This window comes from Echinops telfairi, unplaced genomic scaffold (assembly GCF_000313985.2).
Source record: "Echinops telfairi isolate 266 unplaced genomic scaffold, ASM31398v2 ScPeMD7_18;HRSCAF=68, whole genome shotgun sequence".
Classification (NCBI taxonomy): domain Eukaryota; kingdom Metazoa; phylum Chordata; class Mammalia; order Afrosoricida; family Tenrecidae; genus Echinops; species Echinops telfairi.
The window spans coordinates 38,853,488-38,880,518 of record NW_022103915.1 but is presented as its reverse complement, the minus strand read 5'-3'; the positions used below and the strand labels follow the sequence as shown (position 1 = coordinate 38,880,518).

At 35.0% G+C, this 27,031-nt stretch overlaps 1 protein-coding gene across 1 annotated transcript in view; it reads left to right on the top strand.

Annotated features, from left to right (window-relative positions):
• The window catches only part of GPHN (gephyrin), a 292,262-nt gene that overhangs the window by 41,719 nt on the left and 223,512 nt on the right, over window positions 1-27,031 (top strand). Inside the window, exon 5 of the mRNA XM_030884864.1 lies at window positions 15,194-15,332. Within this exon, the coding sequence (XP_030740724.1) occupies window positions 15,194-15,332 (139 nt within the window). The remainder of the gene's footprint in view (window positions 1-15,193; window positions 15,333-27,031) is intronic.

The following is a 27,031-nucleotide window of genomic DNA, read 5'->3' as shown; positions in this document are numbered from 1 at the left end:
TCACACAGGCTGGTGTGCTTCTTCCATGTGGGCTTTGTTGCTTCTGAGCTAGATGGCCACTTGTTTACCTTCAAGCCTTTAAGATCCCAGACGCTAAATCTTTTGATAGCCGGGCACCATCCGCTTTCTTCGGGGTCAGGCACACTCTTGTCCTCAAAGTAACATCTTTGTTTTCAACACATTAAAGAGGTCTTCTGCAGCAGATTTACCCAACACAGTGCACTTTAATCTCTTGACTGCTGCCTCTGTCAGCATTGTGTGGATCCAAGCAAGATAAAATCCTTGACAACTTCATCCTTTTCTCCATTTATCATATTACGTATTGGTTCAGTTGTGAAGATTTGGATTTTCCCTACATTGAGTTGTAATCTGAAGGCTGCAATTCTTAATCTTCATCTGTGAGTGCTTCATGTCATCCTCACTTTGAGCAAGCAAGGTTGTATCATCTGAATGTCACAGGTTGGTTGTTGTGGTTTTTTTTTTAATCATTGTGTTGGGGGCTCTTACAGCTCTCTCTCTCTCTTTTTTTTTTTGCTCTTACAGCTCTTATAACATTCCTTACATCAATTGTATCAATCATATTTGTACATATGTTGCCATCATTGTTTCCAAAACATTTTTTATTGAGCCCTTGATATAAGCTTCTCTTTTTCCCCATCCTCCAACCCTCGTGAATCCTTGATCAATTATATATTATTCTTATTGTTTTGTATCTTACACTGTCCGTGTCTCCTTTCACCCACATTTCTGATATCCCTTTCAAGATGTTGGGGGGGCTATATATACAACCTTGTGATGGACTCTCCCTTCCCCCTCCTCGACCATCCCTCTACCCTCATGATATCTGTACTCCCATTACTGTACCTGAGGGGTTTATCTGTCCTGAGTTTTATGTGTCAAGAGCTCTTATCTGTACCAGTGTGTATTCTCCAGTCTAGCCAGATTTGTAAAGTAGAACTGGGTCATGGTAGAGGGGGAGAGGAAGCATTCAGGAATTAGAAGAATGATGTGTGTTTCATTGGTGCTATTCTGCAACTTGGTTGAATCCCTTCCTTATAACCCTTCTGTGGGGGGATATCCAATTGTCTACAGATGGGCTTTGGGTCTCCACTCCAAACCCCCTTGTTCACATCAGTATAGTTGTTTGTTTTGGATCTTTTAATACCTGATACCTAATCCCGTTGACGCTTCATGATCACACAGGCTGGTGTGCTTCTTCCATGTGGGCTTATTTGCTTTCCTGCTAGATGGCTGCTTATTTAACTTCATGCCTTTAAGAGCCCAGACACTCTGTCTTTTGATAACCGGGCACCATCAGCTTTCTTCAGCATATTTGCTTATGCACCCATTTTGTCTTCAGTAATTGTGTCTGGAAGGTGAGTACCAAAGAGTGCCGGGTTATTAGAACAAAGTGTTCTTGTGTTAAGGGAGGCCTTGGGTAGAGGTGCAAAGTCCATCTGCTATCAACACCTAACAAACATGTAAATATACCGTATATACTCAAGTATATGCCGAGTTTTTCAGCACATTTTTTATGCAGTTTTTGTGGTAAAATTAGGTGCCTCAGCAGATATTTGGGTCAGCTTATGTTCGAGTATATACGGTGTGTACATTGGTCTCTATCCCTTTTGTTATAAATTAATATATTTACATATATACAGATAGCTTTTGCCTTCTATTTCTTTCCTCTATTTCATTTCACCTTCCTCCCATCCCACTATCATGCTCACCCTTCCAGCCTTCCTCCAGTCCTGTTACCAAATTCTTCATGTAATCCAGCTCTCTTGATTATTTGTTCCACATGCAGAATGAATACACACATGTTCCTCAGGAAACATGCTGTGTACACTACCTAAAATGTTAACTCTATTCTTAGCCTGGCTATTTCTATTGATTCTTTCAGACTAAGTTTAATATAGCTTTTTCACAAAAGACTACTCTGTTGCCCCCTAAAATGTAAATTATGTCTACAATTATTCTTTTTCATGCCACTTATTCTTTTCCCTTATAGCATTTATCACAGTTTATTATTAGATACTTTTATCTTTTCTGATTTTCCTCTATATATGTATACTATAAGATCATTGATGAAAAGAATTGTATCTCTTATTCTTACAGTCTATCTACCATCTAGTCCAAGTTGGTCCATAATACACAGAGCCTTCAAAGAGTTTGTGGAAATTTTGAATTAAAAGATAAAGTAATTTTCCACAAGGTTTTGAAGACCCCTCAGATATACTCTCTAAGTACTTGTTGAATATGATCCATGAAAAACTGATGTGTCCTGATTTTCAGTGAAGAATTGAAATATGCACAAAGCAGTGAAACACTGCCTGGCCTTGAGTCACCTTCACAAATGTTGCCGGTGAGCACATTGTAGCAGCCACCATGTCAATCCATCACCTCAAACGGCTTTCTCTTTCTCACCGACCTTCTGCATTACCAAGCATGCCCTTCTCCAGGAGCTGGTCCCTCCTCATAACATGCCCAAATTATCTTAAACAGTCTTGTCATGCTCACTTCTAATTATCATTCTGACTATAATCTTTTCAAGATGGATTTGTTCATTCCTGGCAGTCCATGGTAGATTTAATATTGTGCACCAACACCATGATTTCAATGCATCAATTTTTTTTATCTTATCCATAATCCAGCTTTCACGTATGCGAGGTAATTAAAAATACAATGGCCTGGGTCAGGCACACCTTAATCCTCAAAGTGATATCTTTTTAACACTTTAAAGAGATCTTTTGTCTCAAATGTCCCCAGTACAATACATCATTTGATTTCTTGACTGCTGCTTACATAGAGTGTTGATTGTGAATCCAAGTAATATGAAGTCCTTAACAACTTCAATCTTTTATCCATTTTTCATGTTGTTGTTTATTGTTCCAGATGTGAGGATTTATGTTTTATGTTAAGGTATAGGCTATACTAGGGGTTGACAAACTGTGGCTCTTGAGCCATATGCTTCTCTTTCGGTACGTACATGTGACTCTGAAGTAAAAATGATTAAATTTTAGGTGATCATAAGAGGTCAGTGATTTGAACCCACTAATCGTTGTTAGATCTCTCGTGGGAGAGCTATACTTAGGTCCTTGGCTTTACTGGAGAAAGAATTCACACCCAAGCCCAGTTTGTGATCTAAGTGAGTTTTATGAAAGGTAAAAGAAGCTTCAGGTTTACACAGGCACCTCAGGGCACTTCACACCCACACATGGAATCCTGAGGCCAGAGATGCTGCTCAGCCTCCTATGAGCAGCTTGAGAAGCAGAAGAACCCCAAGGCCCTGGATTCTGGCTTTTCAGGTCCTCTACTGGGAGGCTTGGTGGACGATCCTGGTCGACTCCTTTGACTGAATTGAATTCACCTGGCCCAGATGGGCCAACCAGGTGTAACAGCCACCTAGGTGTACCACCTCTTCCTGGCTGGTAGCTCAAACTTCTGAGCATGCACAATGGATGCCCCAGACACTGCAGGAGGAAAATGTAGCAGACTGCTTCCATAAACACTGCAACTTTGAAAACGCTATGGAGTACTTCTACTCTGCTACAGGATCACTGTGATTCGGATCCAATCAGGATCACTATGATTCGGATCCAGTCAATGGCAATGTCTTTGGTTTGGGATTTTTTTTTCTAGCTTCTGTCTGTCACTGGTCCAGATAAGTATGCCTTTATTAAAACCACTGATGAAACTCTTTTAAGATAAATGTTGCCATCAAATACTAGAAACCCTTTTGGTTGCAGTTGCTTAATTGCCTATATACATATCTATTCCAGTGTTGGGGTGTGGGGATCCTCACCACTCTAACGGGTCCTCGGGGAATTACTCTGTAATTGTAGAAAATATTAAAGACAGACAGACCATGGGGCACAGGGGCTCCTCATTCCACGTCAGGACTGAGAGAGTGAATGTATTTTTCAATGGGTATATATAATGGGGCTTATAAATCTTTCAAAGGGCATGCATGTCATACAGCTAACATTACATAATCAGTGAGTAATATAAAAAACGGGTAACATAATAAACAAGCAATGAGCTGAGTCAGTGTCTTCACCTAGTGCTAGTTAACTTGAAACACACACACACACACACACACACACCCGAGCCCTCCTCAGGGGTTTGCAACATTTTATGGTGGCTTGGCTATAGAATCTGATTGCTCTTATGTGCAGATAACCTTCAAGCATAGTGAAGTAGCAGGCACAGAAATGATCCCTTATGGTAGATCCTTTATGACTACTCCTTAATGGAGGGCAACTGGGGGGTGGTGGATGGCATATTATTCTTCCTGGAAAACGTGTATTTGAAAACATTTCTGTCTTGGAACAATGGAGATCTTTCTCAAAATTGGGCTAGTTTTCCTTGCCCGTAGTTTCAAGTATAGAAATATGGTCAAATACTGTCTACCAAGTCTTCAGTTTATCACAATTTCCCCCTTTTGTGTATTAAATTATAAAAAGCTGCATAGGCAATCTGACTCTCTTCCATATGCCAAAGCTTCTGTAACATACAGATAAGTATATCTTCATGAAAGCCATTGATAAAACTCTTTTAAGATAGGTGTTTCCATCAAATACTAGAAACCTTTTTGGTTCCAGTTGCTTAATCAGCTACATATATTTCTATTCCAGCTGATTCATATCTATCTTATTTTGTCCACAGTGATTTTATGAACCACTTGTCAAATACCTACCAAACTCAGAATGCTCCTCTTTTATAGTTTTCCTCTTTAATAGAATGCTCATAGCCTCTAAACAAGGATCAGTATCAGCAGTTCTGGGAAAATGCATGCAGTATTTTCTTGAAATAACTCAGATAGGTATTCATACATAATTCATTTATATCATCAGTTCAGGTTCTGTACTTGGATTGCATGTCTAAGATTGTGTGTCTCACTTGCAATTTTTTTTATTTAAAAAAATGCAATCTAAAAGTTATCTAAATAGACAAGATTCTAGGCAAGTGTATACATGTCAAAACTATCCTCTAAGCTGGACCAAAAGCTTCTGCCATAAAGGCAGAAATTTTGCAGCCTTTGAAGCTGTATTCTTTTGACCATGCCTACTTTAGAAGCCACTGTAATAATAAATTTGTTTTTGGCTACTCAGTATTTCAAATAAATAATGAAAAAGGGAATACCAGAAAAGAAGTGATGTATTTGAATTATAGTGTTGGCAAACAATATCTAAAGAACCATGCATTTCCAGAAGAACAAATTAATTTGTCTTACTACAATCAGAATGTTCCTTAAAAGCAAGTTTGGCAAGACATAGTCTCATGTGTTTTGGACGTATTAGTAAGAGAGACCTGTTCCTGGAAAAGGACATCATGCTTGGTAAAGAATAGTCATCCAAAAGGGGAAAGACCCTGGGCAAGATGTATGAACACAATGGCTACAACAGTGGACTCAAGTGTACCAGCAATTCTAAGGATGATATAGGACCAGAAAATATTTCGTTCTGTTGTACATGGGTCACTGTGCATTAGGGCTGATTCAACAGCACCTAACAACAAGACATCTTCTATTGTACCTTTCTTGCAGTAAATTTAAACATTTTTTCAAACCAAATTTTTTAATGGAAAAAATAATGTGAAGGGAGAAATATGTGTTCCATTAGGATTGACATTAAAATTCTTTTCTTGAGCTTTACGTGAAAGTTTATAGAAAATTAGTTTTCCAGTTCCCTATTTTCATTTATCTGCTTTCCCTGATGGCTCCTTGACTTCTTAGCTTTTGTTTTGGGTAAATATTGCCCTGTTTATGTCATATAGGTGATAGTTTTGAGAAGCACATTCTTCATATTCTTGCTTTTGTAATTCCGTCTATTATTTGGCTGGAAATTAGCCTCTGGAACTGTCTTCAGTTAGATTTTCTCAGATCAAGGATTCCCCAAATCTCTTGCCAACCAGTACATTTAGTGTTTTAGCTTTGAGTTTTTTATAATTTTTAAAAATCCCTTCAAAAGGTGATCTTCTATTGTAGACATGGTCTAAATGCTCAATAGTGATAGTCATATATTTCTTCATCTTCCAGGGAGCAGGAGGCTGTGGTTTAAGTGGGCTGTTACTACTCCTTTGTACTAATTGCTTCCTTGAGTTTTCACTTTTTCTTCATTACCCTTTGCTCCAGGCAGGAGGGAAGAGATTAATAGTTGCTCTTAGATGGCCACTTTGAAGTATTTAAATCCCCGGACAACTCACCAGATTAGGATGTGAAACGTTATCTTTTTTTTTAATTGGGGCCTCATATAACTCTTATCACAATCCATACATACATCCATTGTATCAAGCACATTTGTACATTTGTTGCCCTCATCATTCTCAAAACATTTGCTTTCTACTTGAGTCCTTGGTATCGGCTCCTCATCCTTCCCACTCTCTCCCCTCTCCCCACTCCCTCATGAACCCTTGATAATTTATAAATTATTATTTTGTTGTATCTTACACTGTCCGATGTCTCCCTTCACCCACTTTTCTGTTATCTGTCCCCCAAGGAGGAGTTTATAAGTAGATCCTTATAATCAGTTCCCCCTTTATACTCCACCTCCCCTTTACCCTCCCGGTATCACCACTGGTCCTAAGGGCCTCATCTGCCCTGGATTCCCTGTGTTTCCATTTACTATCTGTACCAGTGTACATCCTCTGGTCTAGCCAGATTTGTAAGGTAGAATTGGGATCATGATAGTGGTGAGGGGTGAGGGGATGGGGGGGAGCATTTAAGAACTAGAGGAAAGTTGTATGTTTCATGTTGCTACCCTGCACCCTGACTGGCTCATCTCCTCCCCGAGACCCTTCTGTAAGGGGGTGTCCAATTATCTACAGATGGGCTGTGGGCCTCTACTCTGCACTCCCCCTCATTTACCATGATATGATTTTTTGTTTTTTGATGCCTGAAACCTGATCCCTTTGACACCTCGTGGTCACATCATCTTTATAGTTTGTGATTTATCATTTGACCTATATGTTCCCCAAGGCTATGATCCATAGCCTTCCAGTCCAGTGGTTCAATCCCCATATTAAATTCATCTATGACAGTATTGCCTGTATGCTCTGTTACATATATGAGCAAAGGTATAGCATTATATATATATATATATATATATATATATATATATAGAGAGAGAGAGAGAGAGAGAGAGAGAGAGAGGTAGAAATATCCCCCACTGTACCTTCATATGTAAGCAGGTGTACTCTCATAAGCCTTTATGTATTTTGTATACATATTTGCATATATATATATATATATATATATACTCACAGATTATTGTTAACCATTACTGCTATCGGGTCCTTGAATAGCAAAATAGCTTTGGGCTGCTAACTGGAAACTTGGTGATTTAAACTCACCAGCTGTTCCACTTCAGATTTCTTCCATCACAGCACTGGCACATTCTTTCAGGTAGCAAAAGAGCTTTCCAATGAGCATTTCATTGGAAAACCTTACCCTACCTACCCTAAAATTCAGATTTTTCAGACCCAGACTTCTTTTTGTTCTCAAAACTAAGCATGTAAAAGGATGAGTTTTTTGATAATGCCAAAAGTGCTGTGTTGATGTGGTGTAAATCACAGAGCAGGATTCTTCTGGGCAGGGCTAGAGAGATGAAAATACTGCCTTCAGAAGTGTACCTATCTAGATGGAGGACATACCAAGAAACTTCACCTTCACATTTTGTAATTTTTAGTTCTATGATTTTATAGCAATACAAGTACTTTTTGACTTCATATATCCTAGAGAAATAAAAGCAGTGACACACAAATTTGCACACCATGTTCATCACAACATTACTCACAATAGTAAAAAGATGGAAAACAACCTAAATTCCTGTCAACAAGTGAAAAGACAAAGCATGGTACTTGCATACAGTGGAATACTACACAACAGTAAAGAATAATGGTGAATATGTGAAACATCTGACAAGGTAGACGAATTTAGAGGACATTATACTAAATGAAATAAGTCAAACACAAAAAGGACAAATATTCTATGAGATCTGTTGTGAATTTCTTGGCATCAAAGCACACACATATATATATCATTTTTTTGCATTGTTATCATTCATAATGGCGTTTTAAAAGAATAGAGTTCAAAAAATAAAAGACACTTGGCTACATGTTCTGATTTTTAAAATATAACTAACCTTACATTTCTTCTTTTAAAAGTGTGTGCCTAAAAAAAATAAATAAATAAAAGTGTGTGCCTAAACACTTTATAAGTCAGAAAAGCAACATAGATAATCAGAGTTCCAAGGAAAGTATTTATTCCCATTACAGTTTCCCTTAATGAGCAAAATTCTATTGGCTTAATAATTCACAGTTGAAGTTGCAGTGCATTTCCACAAAGGGTTTGAGATCAACTGGGACAAATTGTTTTTGCTATACTACCACTTGAATAAGATAATAGGAATACAAATTAATTCTCTAAAAGTAGAAATGTTTTCTTTGAAAGTGATTTTGTATCTCTCTTCCTAGTTGTGCTGCCCGAAGTCACTATAAATTTTGATTACTTGAGGTGGACCCTCGCTAATCCATTGCAAGCCTTTGGGTTATCATTTACTGATTTCCTCATATGCATTGTCTAATCGCAGTTCTCAGACTTAGAAAACTATTGTTGCCTCCTATTTTCCCCATTCTCTTGCTGCTTGTTTTATTAAAATAAAGGACATCAAAGCTAAATATCTGTCCTACTTAAAAACAATACCCTGAGTTAATGATTTTTCCATTCCTTTTATCTCAAAGTAACATTGTAATTTTCAAAGTTAGTGGCCTTTTCTCATTCCTTACGATTAAAAAAATAATTCTAAGTATCAAATATGTACAAAACATTCTATTTGTTCACTTCTTACTATTTAAGGGTGTTATCATTTCTTATGGATTCAGTTCATCCCTCTCTTGATTTTTCTTGAATATAAATTTGTTGTAGAGGCAATATACGAACACGATTCTTACTTAAAGTAAAAATTTTAACATGGAAAGATTAATATGCGAACTCTTTTCTGTACAAGCATAGTGTGTTAAGCTAGGATTTCTGGGAAACAATAACCAATAAAGTTTATGTATATAAAGAGGGGATAAGGATCTGCATGTGACCTCCTCCCTGGGGGACGGACAACAGAAAAGTGGGTGAAGGGAGATGTCAGACAGGGCAAGACATGACAAAATAATAATTTATAAATTATCAAGGGTTCATCAAGGAAGGGGGAGTAGGGAGGGAGGGGGGGAAAATGAGGACTTGGTGCCAGGGGCTTAAGTGGAGAGCAAATGTTTTGAGAATGATGAGGGCAATGAATGTACAAATGTGCTTTACACAATTGATGTATGTATGGATTGTATAAGAGTTGTATGAGCCCCTAATAAAGCAATTAAAATTTTTTAAAAAGAAGTAAAAAAGAAAAAAAAGAGGGGGATAGAGAAGGTAATAGAAATGGCTCATACAGTTGTAGAAGTATGTCCAGTAGAAGTTCCATGGTCAGATATAATCTGAAGGCCTCTGTTGGCTCATGTAGCTCCAGAAGTCGATGAACTCAAGATCAGAAAGACCACAGACTGATAGCAGGCTGTAGAAGCAGATGAATCCCAAATCGCAGGTCAGGCTTGTGACTGGGAGGCAAATGAATGAATCCAAAGTTAACAGGTCAGATGACAGACTGCTGATGACTTTTGGTGTCAACAGGCAATATGTCAGATTCAAGTCCCAAGAACTGGAGATCCATGAACCACATGCAGGAGCCAAAGCTAGCAAGCTATTCCACACCCCCAAGAAAGCTTCCTTTCAGTGGCATCAAAGGCTGTGACCTGAGTAAGACAGTCGCATGTCACCCACCCTAATCTTATAACTGCTTGGCAGCTCCCAGCAGATCCCACTATGGAATTGATTACGTTGTTAGGTTACAAAACCTAACTATCACACATAGAAAATAAAATACCAAAATTTAAATGTGTGTGTGTGTGTTTCAGAGGAAGAAAAACTTGACAAGCTGCTTCTAAAAGGTTTTGTTCTTCCTACGGTCTATGATTTATTTAATATTCTTGACCAATATAATATTGAAGAGCATCAATAGCCTATGATCTTTTTTATTTATTATCCAGCTTTTGTATGCACATGAGATTGTGGAAAGTATGATGGCTTGGGGCAGATGTATCTGGTCCTCAAAATGACAGCTCTGCTTTATAGTACTTAAAGAGACCTATTGCAGCAGATTTTCACAGTGTGATATAGGAAAATAAGAATTGTTGGTTGTTTCTTCTATGGGTGTGGATTTTGGATCCAAATGAAATTAAATCCTTGATAATTTATAATGTTTGTCCATTTATCATGATGTTGGTTGTAGGTCATATTGTGAGAATTTTTGCTTACTTTATGTTGAGATATAATTCAAAGTGCTTCTGGTCCTCTTCAGTTTCAGCAAGCATGTTTGTGCCATGTGCTTATCACAAGTTATTAATGACTCTTCCCCTGATCTCTTGAACTATTTTCTCAGTGTACAGATTGAATAAGTATGGTGAAAGTATACAACTCTGATGCATAGCTGTCCTGATTTTAGACCAGGCAACATCTCCTTGTTTATTTAGTGACTTTCTCTTTATTAGAGTGACTTCTCTCAATCTGTGTTCCACGTGAACCCAATTAACTGTTTTGATATTTCTGTTCTTTTCAATGGCATCCGTAATTTGTTATGATAAAAGTAGAATGCCTTTATGTAGTTAATAAAAATATGAATAAACATCTTTCTAGTACTTTCTACTTTCAGCCAAGATCCGTATGATATCAACAGTGGTATACCTTTTTTTAGTCCTTATGAGATTTGAGGAAATGATGTGGAAACCACATCTGAGCTCCTCTAGCAACAAAAGGGAAAAGGAGAATCCAGCTCCATATCATCAATGCTGATTTCCACAGGTAGACCTCCAACTTCCTTCACTATATTCTGACACCAACTGTCACTCCCACAGCACTGTGTTTTTCTTCTGCATCCAGTAATCCATTACAGTGACCACATCAAACTCAGAAAATATTCATGATTATAGGATTTACTAAAGAATCTAATAGGTTACAAAATGTTAAGGATATCGTTATTTTGTCAGCAGTACCTCTTCTCAGCCATCGGGGCAGTCATGTCTCTCTCTGGTTCTTGGTCTGTCAGCTATGTGCTCCCTTGCCCTCTCCCCTACTTGGGCATGTGTTTCAAAGCTCCTTCAGCACTCATAAATGCCCAGAGGGGGCTCCATGCTACAAGCCAGTCTCCTACCCAAAGATACTCAGCTTTACTCATTCTAAGCCCATCTTAGAGTCTTAGTGTTCCTCCTCTGCCACCTCTCTACATCGGGATCTCAGACTTTTCATTTCCGGGTTTTCTTTCTTTCTGGTTTTATCTTTCTCTGTTCTTACTTCTGAAATGGCTTGCTTTATAACCAGTGGAATAGCGAAATATACCAATCCCATCTATTATCTGTTGCCTTCATTTTCTCTATGAGCTTTTTGAAGGTAGGTCTAACTATATTCTTCTGCATATGAAAATCCAATTGGTTCAACAAAATTCATTGAAGAGACTATTCTTTCCCCCATTGAATGGACTTTTCATCCTTGTTGGAAAACAGTTGATCATAGGTGTATGATCCAGTTCATTTCTGGACTCATCCTTTTATTCCTTTCATATATTCTTTCTATTATTATGACAACACAATACTATTTGATTGCTATAAATTTATATTAAATTTTGAAATTGGGAAGTGTGAGTCTTACAACTTTGTTTCTTTTTCAAGATTCTTTTGGTACTTGATTCATGTGTAATTATATATGAATTTGAGGATCAGATTTGGTTTTTCTCCCCTCCATTCCTTGGGAAGTGAGATGCAACTGGAGAGCCCATTCTAATTTTTGAAGAAGTTGCATTAAATCTTTAGACTGCTGTGGGTAATATTACCACCTTAACAACATTGTAGATTTTAACAATATTGTGTTGTTAAATACAATATTGATATTGTATTGTATTGATATTCTAGAACATAGAATATCTTTCCAAAGCTTTGCACATTTCACTGTATAAGTCATGTATCTCTTTGGCTACATTTATTCCTAAGTATTTTGTTTTCTTTCATGCCTATGTAAATATAATTGTTTCATTAATTTTGTTTTCAAATTATTCATTGCTAGATTAAGGAATGTCAGTAATTTTTCTTGTATATATCTACCTTGTAATTTCACAAATTTATTAGCTCTAAGATTGAAAATTTCATGGAATTTCAGAAGAATAAAACAAATATATCTTGGAAGAAGTAGTAGACTGACTTTTAGAAATAAGGGTATGGCAGGAATTAGTCTTCATATTCTGGGCATGTTATCAGGAGGAACCAGCCCTGACAAGGACCTTTGCATCATAGTTGATAACGTGGAGGATCAGCGAAAAAGAAGAAGACCCTCAGAGAAATAGCTGGACACAGTGGTTGTGGTTGTGGGGTCCAGCATAAAAAATGTGAGGAAGGCACAGGACTGCATAGTGATACAGTAAATGTAAAGACAAGCAACAGAATAAGACTAGATATTTGTGACACTTTTAATTAATAAAAATTACTAGTTATCTAAAAAATTACTAGTTATCAAAAATAGATACAGAAATCTAACAATTTAATGAAGAATGAACAGAGCAATAAGGGGAGAAATGGACAAAAAACTTGAACAGGGACTTCACATAAGAGAAAATGTCAATGACTGATGAACAAGAGAAAGTGTTCACCCTTATTAACAGTCAACGAAAGGCAAAGTAAAGTCAAAATGAGATATCAAATTTGAAACGCAAAAAGTTCCGACAGTAAACTTTTGCCATTCTCTGTCAAGAGAATATAAATTGGTTCAGCCAGTTTGAAAATTAGTGAAATAAGAAGTTCATACCCTGTAATGTTCAGTTCCACTCCTGAGTGCACACACAGATCATGATTGACAGACAGCAGTGTTCATGACATCCCCCTAGTGAAAACAGTACAAATGTCCAGCAGAATTATTCATATTCACTGCTTTTATTCCTTATCTAAAACTCTTTATTAATCCCTTGTAATCAGTTTTTTATATTCTAAATAATGAAATGCCTCTCAGTTGCTATTGCCAGGCACTATCTCATTCTTTAGTTTATTTCTTACTTGTTCTTTTTCTGTCTTGGTATATTCTTCCCACATAATCCTCCTCTTGAGGATCTCATCTACTTTTTGGCTTGAACTATCATCGGTCTAAAAATTATGTCCTTACATCATAAGTTTCTCTTTTGAGATGCAGAAAAAATTATTTCCATACTTTGTAATGATATTGAAAATTTATGGTTGCCAATATTTACTAGGTCCACAAAGTAGCATATCTTCCTCCTGACATATTGGAGTTTTTTCTTTATATCCATATACACACATAGCCTTATTGTAGTATATATACATGTGGATGTGTAAATTTTGGAATATATATAATGACACAAATGCACTCTACTTTGTGCAAGTGCATTTTTACTTTGTTAGGCTGGACATACAATAGGTGCAATAGTTATATTATCGTAGGACATTTTAGGATACAAAATAGATAGTGACCATACTATCACATCTGTACCACATAAGTGTGATGGTGCAGGGTGAAAGAGTGCCCTGAAAAATATACTAGAAGTATTTGACTTTCTTCTCTTTCAAATGCATGGCCCTTTTTTGTTAGACATAGCTAGCAGATGGGCTTCTAAATTAAACTACCTTCATTTCTTGAAAATACTTAACACAATTCAGTCCTCAATAAACTAGCAGATGGAGCTGTTATTTCTCCTAATGCTTATTGTTTTTCATCCTAGTTATGAGGATATGGTTCATAACTCACATAAATTGTCAGGTTCTGAAATGGTGGCAATACAATGGGTACTGATAGTATTGTATAAACTAAATGAAGGAATCTCTGTGGACATACTTTGTGAGTAAGAGATGACATACTATCAAAAACATATTTCTGAACAGAAAGTCAGGCTAGTTTCTTTTCACATGGTATGTAGTATTTCTTGATTGAATATTAATTGCATAATCTTATGCACAACACTTAAACATTGTCAAATACTAGTTCTGAGGTTAGAAGAACTTGACCTATTAGTATTATCCTGTAACATTAAATAAATTATACATAGCCTAAAATAAATTTTATGAGAAATAGAAATATTAATAACCTTTAAATAACCTGCAATATTATTTCTAGTGTATGCATACATTTTTAAAATACTGCTACTAATTTATGTGTGCCTTTTATAGTATATTGATAAATATAATGGCAGCAACAGTAGTATTAGCCAACATTTATTAAGTAGTTAATACTTGGGGATGCTAAATAATTTATGTGCGTCAACGTATGGTACTAAACTTTTCAGCAATCCATTGTGATGGATGCTCTCATTATTCTCATTTTTCAGATAAATGGAGATTCAAAATATATATTAGTCAGGATCCCAGAAGAAATCAGGTAGAATACTTAAATCAGGTAGTTGAGTAGAGTTTAATAAAGGGCAATCCTATTTATAAAGGTTTGAACAGAATTTTGGAGAAGCACCATGCGATCACTTCATGTCACATGATCTTAGTATCATTTGAATGGAATGCATGAATGCTCCAGTAATGCTATGTTTCTCACAGGCAAGAAGAGAGAACTATTACTGGAACCCAAAGAAAGACCTGTAAACAAGGAACACCTGACAGGGCTGTTATCTTGTGTTAAAGGACAGCCAACCTGAGGGGACTTAGTAAGGCGGGGTGTGGGGGTCAGGAATATGTAACAGACCTGACTCTTCCCCTCCTCTAGCCTCTGTTTACTGAACCTAACTGGACGTTAGAGCTTGCTGATGGTGGCTATATAAGTCAGCATAGAGCAGGAACTTGAAAAATTAATCTGAAAATGACATGGAAAATATTCCAGATTTAAATAGCTTCCTCAAGATCTTAAACTATTAAACTGCAAAATCAATATACCATTGCCAAACCCTTCACTCCTAACCACAGTGCTATAATGCCCCTTATCTAGAAGTTTTGTGAAATAATACTTGGCTATTAACAATATTTTAAATCCAAAGATTACTAACCTTTCCAAAATTTTTGGATGCATTTCTGCCTAATAGTAATGCCACACAAAAAAAGTGTTGTTTGATTTTACTTTTAAGAATATTTAACCATTGTTTTTCTGCTTGTTAAGATTCCAGACTCCATCATTTCTCGTGGTGTTCAGGTGCTCCCACGAGATACAGCCTCCCTCAGCACTACCCCTTCTGAATCACCTCGTGCTCAGGCTACATCTCGCCTCTCAACTGCTTCCTGCCCAACACCAAAAGTAGGTACAGTTCCTCAGTACATTAGACCTGCTAGACTATGTAATTCTGGGAAAACTAACCAATATTTCTGGTTAATCAAGGTTCGGTTGCATGCTAGATAATACTGTGAAAAATACTGAGTGTAATATAAGATAGTTACCATCATTGCTTCACAAATTGTCATATTAGGCCAACAGTAAGACAGAGATTTTATATAAAATGTGTATTCCTGTATCACTATAATACTTTCTATAATTCTATTTCTTTGTTGTATATATTTTTTATTTTTGAGCATAGTCATCGGTGCAGATGTGAAGTTCTTTGTTTATACAGAGCATGAATGTACTACTGGCCAATAAACAACAAGATAAGCAAAATAGAATACTGTTGTCAAAGGGAATTTGTTAACTTGTCCACGCTGGGGTAGCTCCCTGCTCTAGTATCATTCCAAATTTTTTCCAACATATTCAACTTGGAATGTTGCTGCCTAATATTTGAAAACAACTCTAAATTGGTCGAAAGTTTTAATGCCAACCTTTGGGGGGAGGTGGCTCTTAATCTTTATTTTTTAATCTGTTCCAAGTATTAAATCACTTACAAAGGGAAAGAAAGGACTAGGCATTCAGCTGTCTCACATCTTCATGCATGTGAAAAATTATGTAGGAAACTGAAGGACGGCTGTGGCTGCTTTCTCATGCGGTGTCCTCCATATCTAAATTAATCATTTATACTTCCAAGTTATCTATGTGATGGATCTAATCTAATACTAATATAAAATGGTTAACAGGATCAGTCCTGCTTATTTATTAAGAAGTGCTATTAGGTATCAGTCTACACACTAAATTTATTCTAGGAATTTGACAGTTAATTTTCAGTGACTTTTTCTGTGTCCAATTTAAGGGCCTACATAACTGTCCTCTTCAATTTTAATTTTTCCATTTGCTTTATGTATATTATAATTGGATTTGATTAGAAGTGATCTCAAATGCTCTTGATGTGGGTAGCAAGTTGCTTTTACATCCACAATACAAACTTCTCAGGGAACTCTGCAGAGTATTAGTGTTATATATCTTCATTTTAGACATGTTAAAATTAACATCTTAATTTTGTAGTTTAAAAAACTGAGTCGTAATTTACAATTAATAACATCTTTAAAAACATTCTAGATATAAAATGTGTGTTAATGTTATTTGGTTGCTTCTAAGTTACATTTTCAATTGAATGCAGATAAGTTCTCAGAATTAAAATAATTCCATCAATAATTTAAAAGTAGATTTTAAAATTAAATTTCATTTGTGTAAACTAGACTCTTCAAAAGTGTGAAAAACAATTCATTAAAAGTAGGTCCTCTATAAAATTCTTAGTCACAACAAATTCCAGGAACTTAAATTTTGAAAATATAAAATTACCCAAGACATAGTATTTTTTCTGTAATAGTATATTGTAAATATAAATATTTTGTAAATATACTTAAACTATATTCAGTAATACCTAGTAGTCTTTATACCTTATAAATTTTTACAATCAACGTCGGACAGGGCAAGATATGACAAAATACCCATTTATAAACTATCAAGGGCTCATGCGGGAGGGGGGAGCGGGGAGGGAGGGGAAAAATGACCTAATGTCGGGGGTTTAAATGGAGAGAAAATGTTTTGAGAAACGATGTACAAATGCGCTTTACACAATTGATGTGTGTATGGATTGGGATAACAGTTGTATAAGCCCCTAATAAAATGTTAAAAATAAAAAATAAAAAAAAATTTTTACAATCATATCTTAATTACAATGAATATTAAATAGTATTTTTAAATCAGTTAATACTTTTCCACAGAAGCAAAACCCTAAAAATAAAAGGTTTAGTTTATACTTAAGCAATTCTCTTTCTGTACAACTTTTGGATAGCAAGTGACATATCTTTATTTTTCCCAAGTAAATACCCAAACTTCCAGTGCATTTAAATAAAGTATCTATATATCTAAAAATAATATTTTACTACTTCTAGATACATTTTAACACAACTGGAAAATTCACTTCAAATATAAAATGATTGTCGGTAAAATTTTGAAAATCTTTAATATCCAAGTAGAATATTGATATAATAAAATAAGCTACTTTGACTTATTTCTTAAAAGGAGTGAAGACATTATTAATTTATACTCTTCTTAATAAAAAAACTCTTGTAAATTATAAAACTGCTTTCTTGAAGTGCTCTTACAGCTTCTGTGCTTTTATATCAGTGACAGATAACATTTTTTGGCCTTCATGGAGTTCACAGTTTACTCTATAAACAGATAGATAGACATAAAAAGTTCTAATTTCATAACAGTAATTCTAAATTATAATTAATGCTGTGATGAAGAAATGAAAATATTATAGTAATAGAAAACAGTTGACTACCTATATAATCAGGCAGTCAACAAAAGTATCTCAAAGGAATAACATTTCCTTGAGGACATGAAGGATAAATAGAAGCCAAACGTGTTTTGTGTTGGATGGAGATTTGAGAGTTAAATTCTGCAATTATGATTGTTTTAATTGTAGTCAGTAGTCAAGAATTATTTGGCTGAAACTTTTAATTAATACATAAATAGACTAATTTAGCCACTTCACAAACCCAGTTTTAAATAATGTTATTTATCATTTTAAATATTGAACGGTTTTTTATATTTATAGTAAATTTTATTTGTTGCCTTTGCCTGCTGAGTCACGTTTCAAGACCAGGGATTCCAGCATTTAGTTCTGTTTCTAGGTACACTACTTATTTTGATTTTTATAGCATAAAAGTGTAGGGTAGAGAAGAAGTCCAAACTGATTCTGAGGTTTCTAAATTTAATTATTAGGTAGATAGTGATGTTAAGGAATAAAAGAGAAGCAGTAAATTCTGCAGTTAAAAGAACGAAGAGTCTCTAATTGCTCAAGCTGAAGTATGTGTAAAACATTTAAGAAGTGAAATCCAGGACAAATCAGGAAATGCAAGTTGAGTTTAACATTGTTAACTGCATTTTGGTTAATATTTTTAATGTAGTCTACTAATGTGGGTAATTCTCTTTTAGGTTAAGCATGCACAGTCTCGTGCAGAAATAAATTTCTAATTGCAAAATCTTTACATAAGTAATAGAATACAAATTTGAATTATTGACATTAGAAAAAGTACTAGACTTGATAGAAGACCTAGAATTACATGTTCACTTCTCTACTTAATAACTGTATTCTGTGCTATATACATTTCTTAATTTTTCTGAGCTTAGTGGCTATGATGGAACTACTTCCTATCAGCTTTATTAATTCATTAAATGCATCTTTGGAAGTGGGGAGCAAGGGTGAGTAAATAGAGATTGTTCTTGCTTTTAAAAATAGACAAAACTAGCAACTTCAAAGTTGCAATCCAGTATCAGTGCTGTGATTTATCAGCAGGAATATAGAGTGTTATGAGACTACCTATCAGAAGCACTTAACCTAGTTTTTTTTGAAACACAAAATGATTAAATAACTAATATATGATTTACATTTAAAGGTTACAATCTTTCCCTCTGTAGATTTTTATCACTGGGCAGTATTTAGGCTAAAATATCTCCTGCCAGTTTGCATATGTTTATCTGTTTCTTATATGTCAACATTTTGGATTCATAGTTTATATATGCATTACAAGAAAATATTCTAAAATATGCTTTTACCCTTTAAAATTCTCGAACTGTAGTGAGAATTGGATCTATAAAATACACTATTTTTTTTTTGTTTCCTTTGGTTGCTGAGGTGGTTACTCATCCCAATAGATTTTGTAAACAATTCTCCATAGAATGGTATTATCTTTAGCAAATACATATTTGCTGAAATGTCAATATGTTGTCATATATGAAGAGTCATTCTTCATATATAAGATATTTTCTTCTAATGAAATCTGTCTTAAATGATGAATGTTTTCTCTTGCTTTATGATGACAATGAAGTATCTTTGAAGAACAAACTGTGAACTTTTGCCTTTCATTGCTCAAAATAAAATAGTATTAAAACCAAATAGTACGTAGACTTATTTATAGAAGAACAGGCAATATCTAGAGGACTTAAATTCTTTTTTTTAATCATTTTATTGGGGGCTCAGACAGCTCTTATCACAATCCATATATACATACATTGCATCAAGCACATTTGAACATATGTTGACATCATCATTTTCAAAACATTTTCTTTCTACTTGAGCCCTTGATATCAGTTATTTACCCCCTCCCCCACACTCTTTCTCCCTCATGAACCCTTGATAGTTTTTTCTTTCATGTCTTACACTGACCACTGTCTCCCTTCACTCATTTTTCTGTTGGAGGACTTAAATTCTAAAATGATATTAATCCTCAAAAGAAGATCTGATGAAAGAATAACTCTGTAACAGATCATTTCTATTTTAGAGTCAGCATGATTCATAACTTGAGCAAGTACTCATTTTCTATTATGAAGGGCAATTGGATCTCTATTATAAATCAAATCAAGAGGCTTGAAGTAAAAATAGTGACCAGATCAAGACATTATTTTTTAAATCCATACTTTCAATGTATCATTCCTTATATACTAGTAAAATAGAGAATATTCCTAAAACAAGCCAATTCAGTTATCCATTTATTTGCTGGAACTAAAGTTTGACTTTTAAAAATGTACTATAGTGTATGGTCACATATTCCTTTGCTACAGATTACAGTAGAATTTTGTGCCTGAACTAATCAGCAAGGTTATATATACCCCTCTTTTAGGAAGAATATATAAATACTAGAAGTATCCAATGGAACTTAAATGAATGTAGAAATTTAGAAGTATATATTAAGGGATTATTCACTTATTAATACTAATGACTAATCTATATGCATTTAGACTACAGAATTAATTAATCCTTTTAGTAGATTTGCTTCCTCTAAGAAAAAGAATTTAAATTACTCTAGATAAATAATATGCTAATTTTTAAATTCAAGACTTAATATCTGTGCCTGAGGAGCAGGATGATTTCATTTACAAATAAAAATGGCAGTATTGATCAAATATAAATGTGATCATTATCTTGGATATTTCTCTTAGTGTTGTTATTTTTTGAAAATTACTCCCTATTGTCACTTTTTTTGTGTGTGAAAATCATGGTGATTATGTGATACTACCAGTTCATTGATTCAGAACCTGTACTTCCCACATCTCTGGAGAATTCCATGAAATTACTATAATTGGAACTTAAAGATTGGCAAGAAACGAGGCCTAAGGATTATTTTCCACTATTTTTGAATCCAAACAAGTGTTGTCTTTAAGATACACTAGGCATCAAGTTTCATTGCTTTTATGTGAAATTAAACCAACATTGGCATGCCAGTATCTGTTCATCATAGTAATATATGGATTCTACATAGAGTCTTAACAAAAAACAAAGAAAGTTGGAAACCATTGAATTAGTGACATCAAAAATATAGGGAGAATGGGTAGGAAAGAGGGAACCGATTACATGGAACTGTGTGTGACCTCCTCCCTGGGGGACAGACAATCAAAAAGTGGATGAAGGGAGACGTCGGACAGGGCAAGATATGACAAAATAACCATTTATAAACTATCAAGGGCTCATGCGGGAGGGGGGAGCGGGGAGGGAGGGGAAAAATGAGGACCTAATGTCGGGGGTTTAAATGGAGAGAAATGTTTTGAGAAACGATGTACAAATGCGCTTTACACAATTGTGTGTATGGATTGGGATAACAGTTGTGTGAGCCCCAAATAAAATGATTTTTTTAAAAGAAAAAAAAAAAAAAAACCAACAGCATAAAACAAAAAAATATATATATATATTCTCTGAGCCTAAAATTTTCTTTTGTAGAAAGTTAACTAGCCCTTCTGAGTGATGATGAACAATAGCATTTTATTTAAATTCATCAGTTCTCAAACACATGGGGCCTCTTTAAAACCATAAAAATTACCAAGAACCCCAAGTAACTTTTGTTTATGTGTATTGTATCTATATTTGTACTATATTTATAAATTAAAGCTGTGCAATTTAACTATATTTTTATTTATTTTTAAATAATTATAAAACATTGTCATGCAAATATAAATATTTTATGAAAATTCATTATGTTGTCAAAACAAAATATCTACTGATAAATTTCATTGTTTTATGTTTCTTAAAATATATTTTAATATCTGGTTTAAGTTGAAGACAATATATTTTCATATCTTCTGTGTTCAGTCTGTTGCAATGTATTTTGATTGATGAATATGAAGAAACAAACACAGCTTCATACAGATAGGTAATTGGGAAATGGAATGTTTCAATACATTTTCATGTAATTTTGATTATCCTCAGATACAATCCCAAAATGTGTATGATCAGTAGTCTCATAAAGAGTATCTTGAATGTTGAATCTGAATCTTTGTGCAGGTCTAATCTGCACATTTTTGCATTAGAATCAATTGTATTCGCCATTTGGAAAATATAAATTCTGCCAAATAATAACATCATTACATTATATGAAAAACTCATCTTTGTTAATTCATTAATCACCAACTTCAACAAAAAAGTCTTTGGTATTTGTAGCTCTCAGGCACAGTGGAAGATATATTTTTCACAATACTGATTTTTGTTTAAAAGCTAAAATCTGATCATTGATAATCAACTAATATTATGAGTTTACCTTGAATTGATAGCTCTTTTCATTAATTTTTAAAACCATATATTCCAAACTTTGAAGCCTGAATAATGACAGTTTGTCAACCATTCTTTTAAGTAAAAATTATTTCATTTGGAATACCTAATTAGTTCAGTCAGTGGTCAACTCAGACAATTGCATGAGTGCTTTTCCTTGAGAGAGACGGTCATGTCCTTTGGCATGCTAGAAAAATATTTTATTCATACTCCCTTGTTTATGAGATTCAAGGATAAAGTTTTAATCTATTTTTATTATTCCATTGATGACAATGTTAAGTGAAATTGGCATATATATGTATATATTTAATACAAATATGCTGACTAATAACATTCTTTGTAAATACTGCCTTGATTTCTGCTAAGGTGCCAGCTCTTTCAGCTGGCCTTGCTGCTTTACCATACTGTAAATGTCAGCATAGGGCAAAGAGTATCTGAGGACTGTTATGGAAATGGGGCATTAATGGTTCATTGACAGCATTCTTGCCTGCCACCACCCATCTGTCACCCTGTTGCTGGAATGCTGAGCAGGGTTCATCAGCGCTTCCAAACTAAGATGGAGTGGGAAGAAAAAGTTGGCAATTTACTTCCAAAAATCAGCCAGTAAAAACCTACAGATCACAATGATCCCGCTACAGGCTATCATGATATCAGGTATCACAGGACCAGGCAGCATTTTGTTCATTGTGCTAGGTCCACCATAAGTCAGAGGCCCACTTGATGATGCTAACAACTAAAATTATGAAAATGATTTTGGCATTGTGGACCACTGAAGGGAAAGCAGAAACCCTCCTGGATCCATGGACACTTTAAAAAAGCACTAGTATAAGCAAAGAACAAATTGAATTGTGTTTCCCGAAAACATTCCAAGTCAAAATTATGCATACTGAATCTTCTATCCCCTTATAAAAAAAAGTCAGGATCCCATTCTTGATCCAAATACTTGATGCTTTTTTTGTAAATGATCATAGGCAGCCAGTTTCCACATTATATATGGCTGAACATGACTCTGGGATTCAGGTTAATACTGGGGCAGAGAGCAGAGCTGCTACCTTCTAATTCAAAACACAAGTACCCTTTATGAACTCTTTTGACGATCCAAGATCAGAAATTATAATTCCCAGATTATTGTACCCCCTTGCAGTGTGATACTACTTCTACATTTGGATAATGACTTTCCCTAGGATATCTTGCCTACTAATAGGCATACACAGAGCCCTCTTTGAAGTAATAACCTAACTGTAGGAACATTAATTTATTGGTGACACAACTGGAAATGGCTTATTTGATATTTTTAAGGTTTCTTAATTAGTTTCAAACATTTAAAAAATGGTAGATTTAAAATTTTAAATTTCCACTTTGCCTTAAAAAAAAAAATCTACACTGCTTAGTCAGCAATGACATATTGCAATACTCTACACTCTACTTTCTAGGCTACTTCTCTTGTTCCCATTAAATATGAATTCCTATAGGCATTAAGAGTCCTGGTGGCACTTAACTGTCAAGCTAATAGCTAAATGGTTGGGTGTTTGACTTCAGCTATCAGCTTCAAAGAAAAGCCTAGCAATCTGCTCCTGTAAAGATTACAACCTAGAAAACCCTATGAGGCAGTTCTGCTCTGTCAGATGAGGTTGCAATGAGTCAGTTCTAAGATGATATGCTATGTGCACAGGACTCTAAATTCCCTGAATACCAGAAATATATTACTTTTATATATTTATTCATTCAATTGATTAATATTCTAAAAAAAAGTTAATACTATTGAGTATATTGAAGTAATACTCTAAATTTATACCCAAACTCACTGCCCTCAAGTAGATTTTGGCTGACAGCAGCTCAGCAGGACAGAGTGAACTACCCCATAGGGTTTCCAAGATTGTAAGTCATTATGGGAACTGAAAGCTTCATCTTTTGTCTAAGGAGCAACTGGTAGTTTTGAACTGTTAGCCTAGGTGGCTAGCAACCCAACTAGTACAAGGCTAGTACAAGGCTTCCCTTGGAATATATGAGTCTTTAATATTGGTTAACTCCCTTCATCTACCACTTTCTCATTTTGTGAGAGCCAGTAAACCCAAGTTTTGTAGTCATAACATCAGTTATTAGCCTCTAAAGATCCTTATAGGCTTGTAATTCTATTTTTGACGTTTCTATATAAAAAAATAAATCCTATTATTCTACATAACCCTTCTCCCTGATCTTTCCAATACCCTTTGAATAATTTACATTTATTTTGACTTTTGCATCCCATATGTAAACTAAATACTGTAATTTCATCAAGGCCTTTCTCATTTACGTCAAGTTTATCTTTCTTAAATAGAATATTTATTTCTCTTGGTATCAACAGGAATTTTGCTTATATGAAGGGGTACCTCCCCCCCCCCCAAAAAAAAAAGCTCTGGTGGGCAGAGCCTTCATAGTATCCATTTTTCCCACTAGGCAAGCATCTACAAACTCACTCTGAGTTAGTGCAACCAATGGCATCCCCTAGGAAGGTTCTCTCTGGTCACAGTGAATTTTTTTGTAAAACCAGTTTCGCACAAACATAATTTTCTGTGATGAACAATTTGAGAACAGCATGTAGCTGTGGAATTTTGTTTCCTGTTCAGGAATAATGCTGCAGAAGCAGTTGTGATGTTGAACAGAACTTACAAGGACAGCACTCTGGGAAATATTCAAGTCTATAAGTGGTTTTCTTGTTTCAAAAAAGGTGAAATGTCAACAGATGACAGACTTCATACTGGACGTCAGTCAATTTTCCAAACAGACTCATAGTACATTTCGAATTTGTTCCATCAGGTCAGACTGTTAATCAAGCTTTTTTTAGAGATTCTGAAAAGATTGCATTAACAGTATGCGCCAAAAAAGCCTGATTTGTGGCAGACGGGACTGGTTTCACCACCCCGACAATGCACCTGCTCACGCAGCCATTTCAGTGCACCAGGTTTTGGCGAAAAACTGCATGCCTCTCCTGCCCCACATACCTTACTCACCTGACCTCACTGCCATGCAACTTCTTTTAGTTTCCGAAAATGGAGACATCACAGCGATATGATGACATAGAAAAGGTGAAGAAAAAAACAAGGGAGGGGCCATCAGCCATCCAAACAGATGAGTTTGAAAAACATTTCCAAAAATGGTATCACAGATTTGACATGATAAGGTGATTTTGTAAAAAGACTTAAATACATAGTTTTAAGGGAGACTATTCCAGGCTTTTTCAAGGTACCTCCTCGTATAAGGGAGGAAAACACTGTGGAAATGCAAGAATTAAATTTAATATACTAGCTTTCAGTTTAATTTAAAATCTTCCTGTAAACTTGTTTTTCAAGGATTTGAGTCATATTTTGAGCAAAAGCAGCACAGCAAAAATTACCTGTCGAATCACAATTTCAGCAACAAAACTGACTAGATAAAATAATAAGTTTCTGAATCTCTATAGTTAGCTGGTCATATCTCATTTACTAATTTAATAAAGAATTTATCCTAAACTAAACTATTCTGTTACTTCAAATCCACTTCTACTGAGTGCAGTCATAGGAACTCTATGTAGGCCTGATGTATTTGCCAGGTTATAAATCTTGATAGGAACAGATAACCCCATCTTTCTCCTGTAGAGCAACTGGTGGGTTTGAACTACCAACCTTGTAGTTAGCAGTTCAATGCCTAACACACAATGCCACCAGGGCTTCTAAACTATTCTGTAGTCTTCATATTTTTAAATGACACATATTCTAAAATAGATTATGTATTTTCTGAAATTTCAAGGTTATCTGCTCTTTCCACTCATTCTACTTTTTCATTAAAGAGAAGACAGATTAACTCAGAAATGTATTCACTGAATATTTTTAAGTGCATATTTATGTCAGATATTGTGGCAAGTGTTGGAGATTCAACGCTGAACAAACTTTTAGAGTTTTATCCTGCCTTCTAGGAACTTATAATGGAGTTGACTAGGAAAAAAAATTTTCCAACTAATCTATTAGATGAAGGATTGATAGCCTCTCAAATAGTTCTTATAAATATACAGGAGGAAAAATAGAATGAGTAAAGGACAGAGATGAACATGTCACAAAAGAAATAATATGAGCTAGAGAAAAAATGGTGCCCTCTAATTAGACATCTATTAAACATTTAAGACAATACCAACTTACAATCAAATTGGCAATCATGTTTGAGAATTTATTACCAGTGTTATAACAGAACAAAACACCACCCAACCCCATTCATATATCTATAACCTTAAGTTTTTCTTTGAGTTACATCTTTATTTGAACTAGTCAATTTGTTTTCAAAATTTTACCCACAGGGAATTATCAGAGACCATGAAAGAGTTAGGTACAATAGTAATTATCACAGCATTATTCATAATAGTGAAAGATTAGAAGCATTCTTAACATGTCTATGGTTAAATAATCATTGGTGCACACATATGTGAGTTGCATAATCCTAAAAAATCAGATCCTTAAGGATATTTAATGATGGGAACTAAGCTCACTGCCATCAAGTACATTCTGACTCATAGTGACCCTATAGTACAGAATAGAACTGCCCTTTTGGTTTCTGAGGCCTTAAATGTCTTTAAGGGTAGACAGCCTCATTTTTCCCCTGTGGGGAGACTAGTGGATTCAAACCACTGACCTTGTGGTTAGCAGCTCAAACCCACTATGCCACCAGAGCATACAGAAAAGTGCTCAAATTATTTGGTTAGTGAAATCGTAAGCAAAACTGCATTGGGGCAGGGGGGTAAAGGGTGGAGCACTGCATTAGGATAGATTTGCTGGTTGTTTTAGTCAGCATTTTTATACCAGAAATATGTTTTGTTTGGTTGGGGTTTTTTTTAGATCAAGTGTGGTAATAATAGATATGTCATTTGCCAGTGTTTCAGATTTGTAAAATCAAATCTACATAAAACCAACTAGAGTTGGTTTTTATGTCCATATTTATACCATAGCAATTTTATATCTAGGCTAAGCTATTCTGTTATGGGTTATCTTGCTAAACTTTGAAGATAAGCCTTTTTCCTGGTTCACATTTAATTTATCAGCAAACAGTTATTTTTTTTT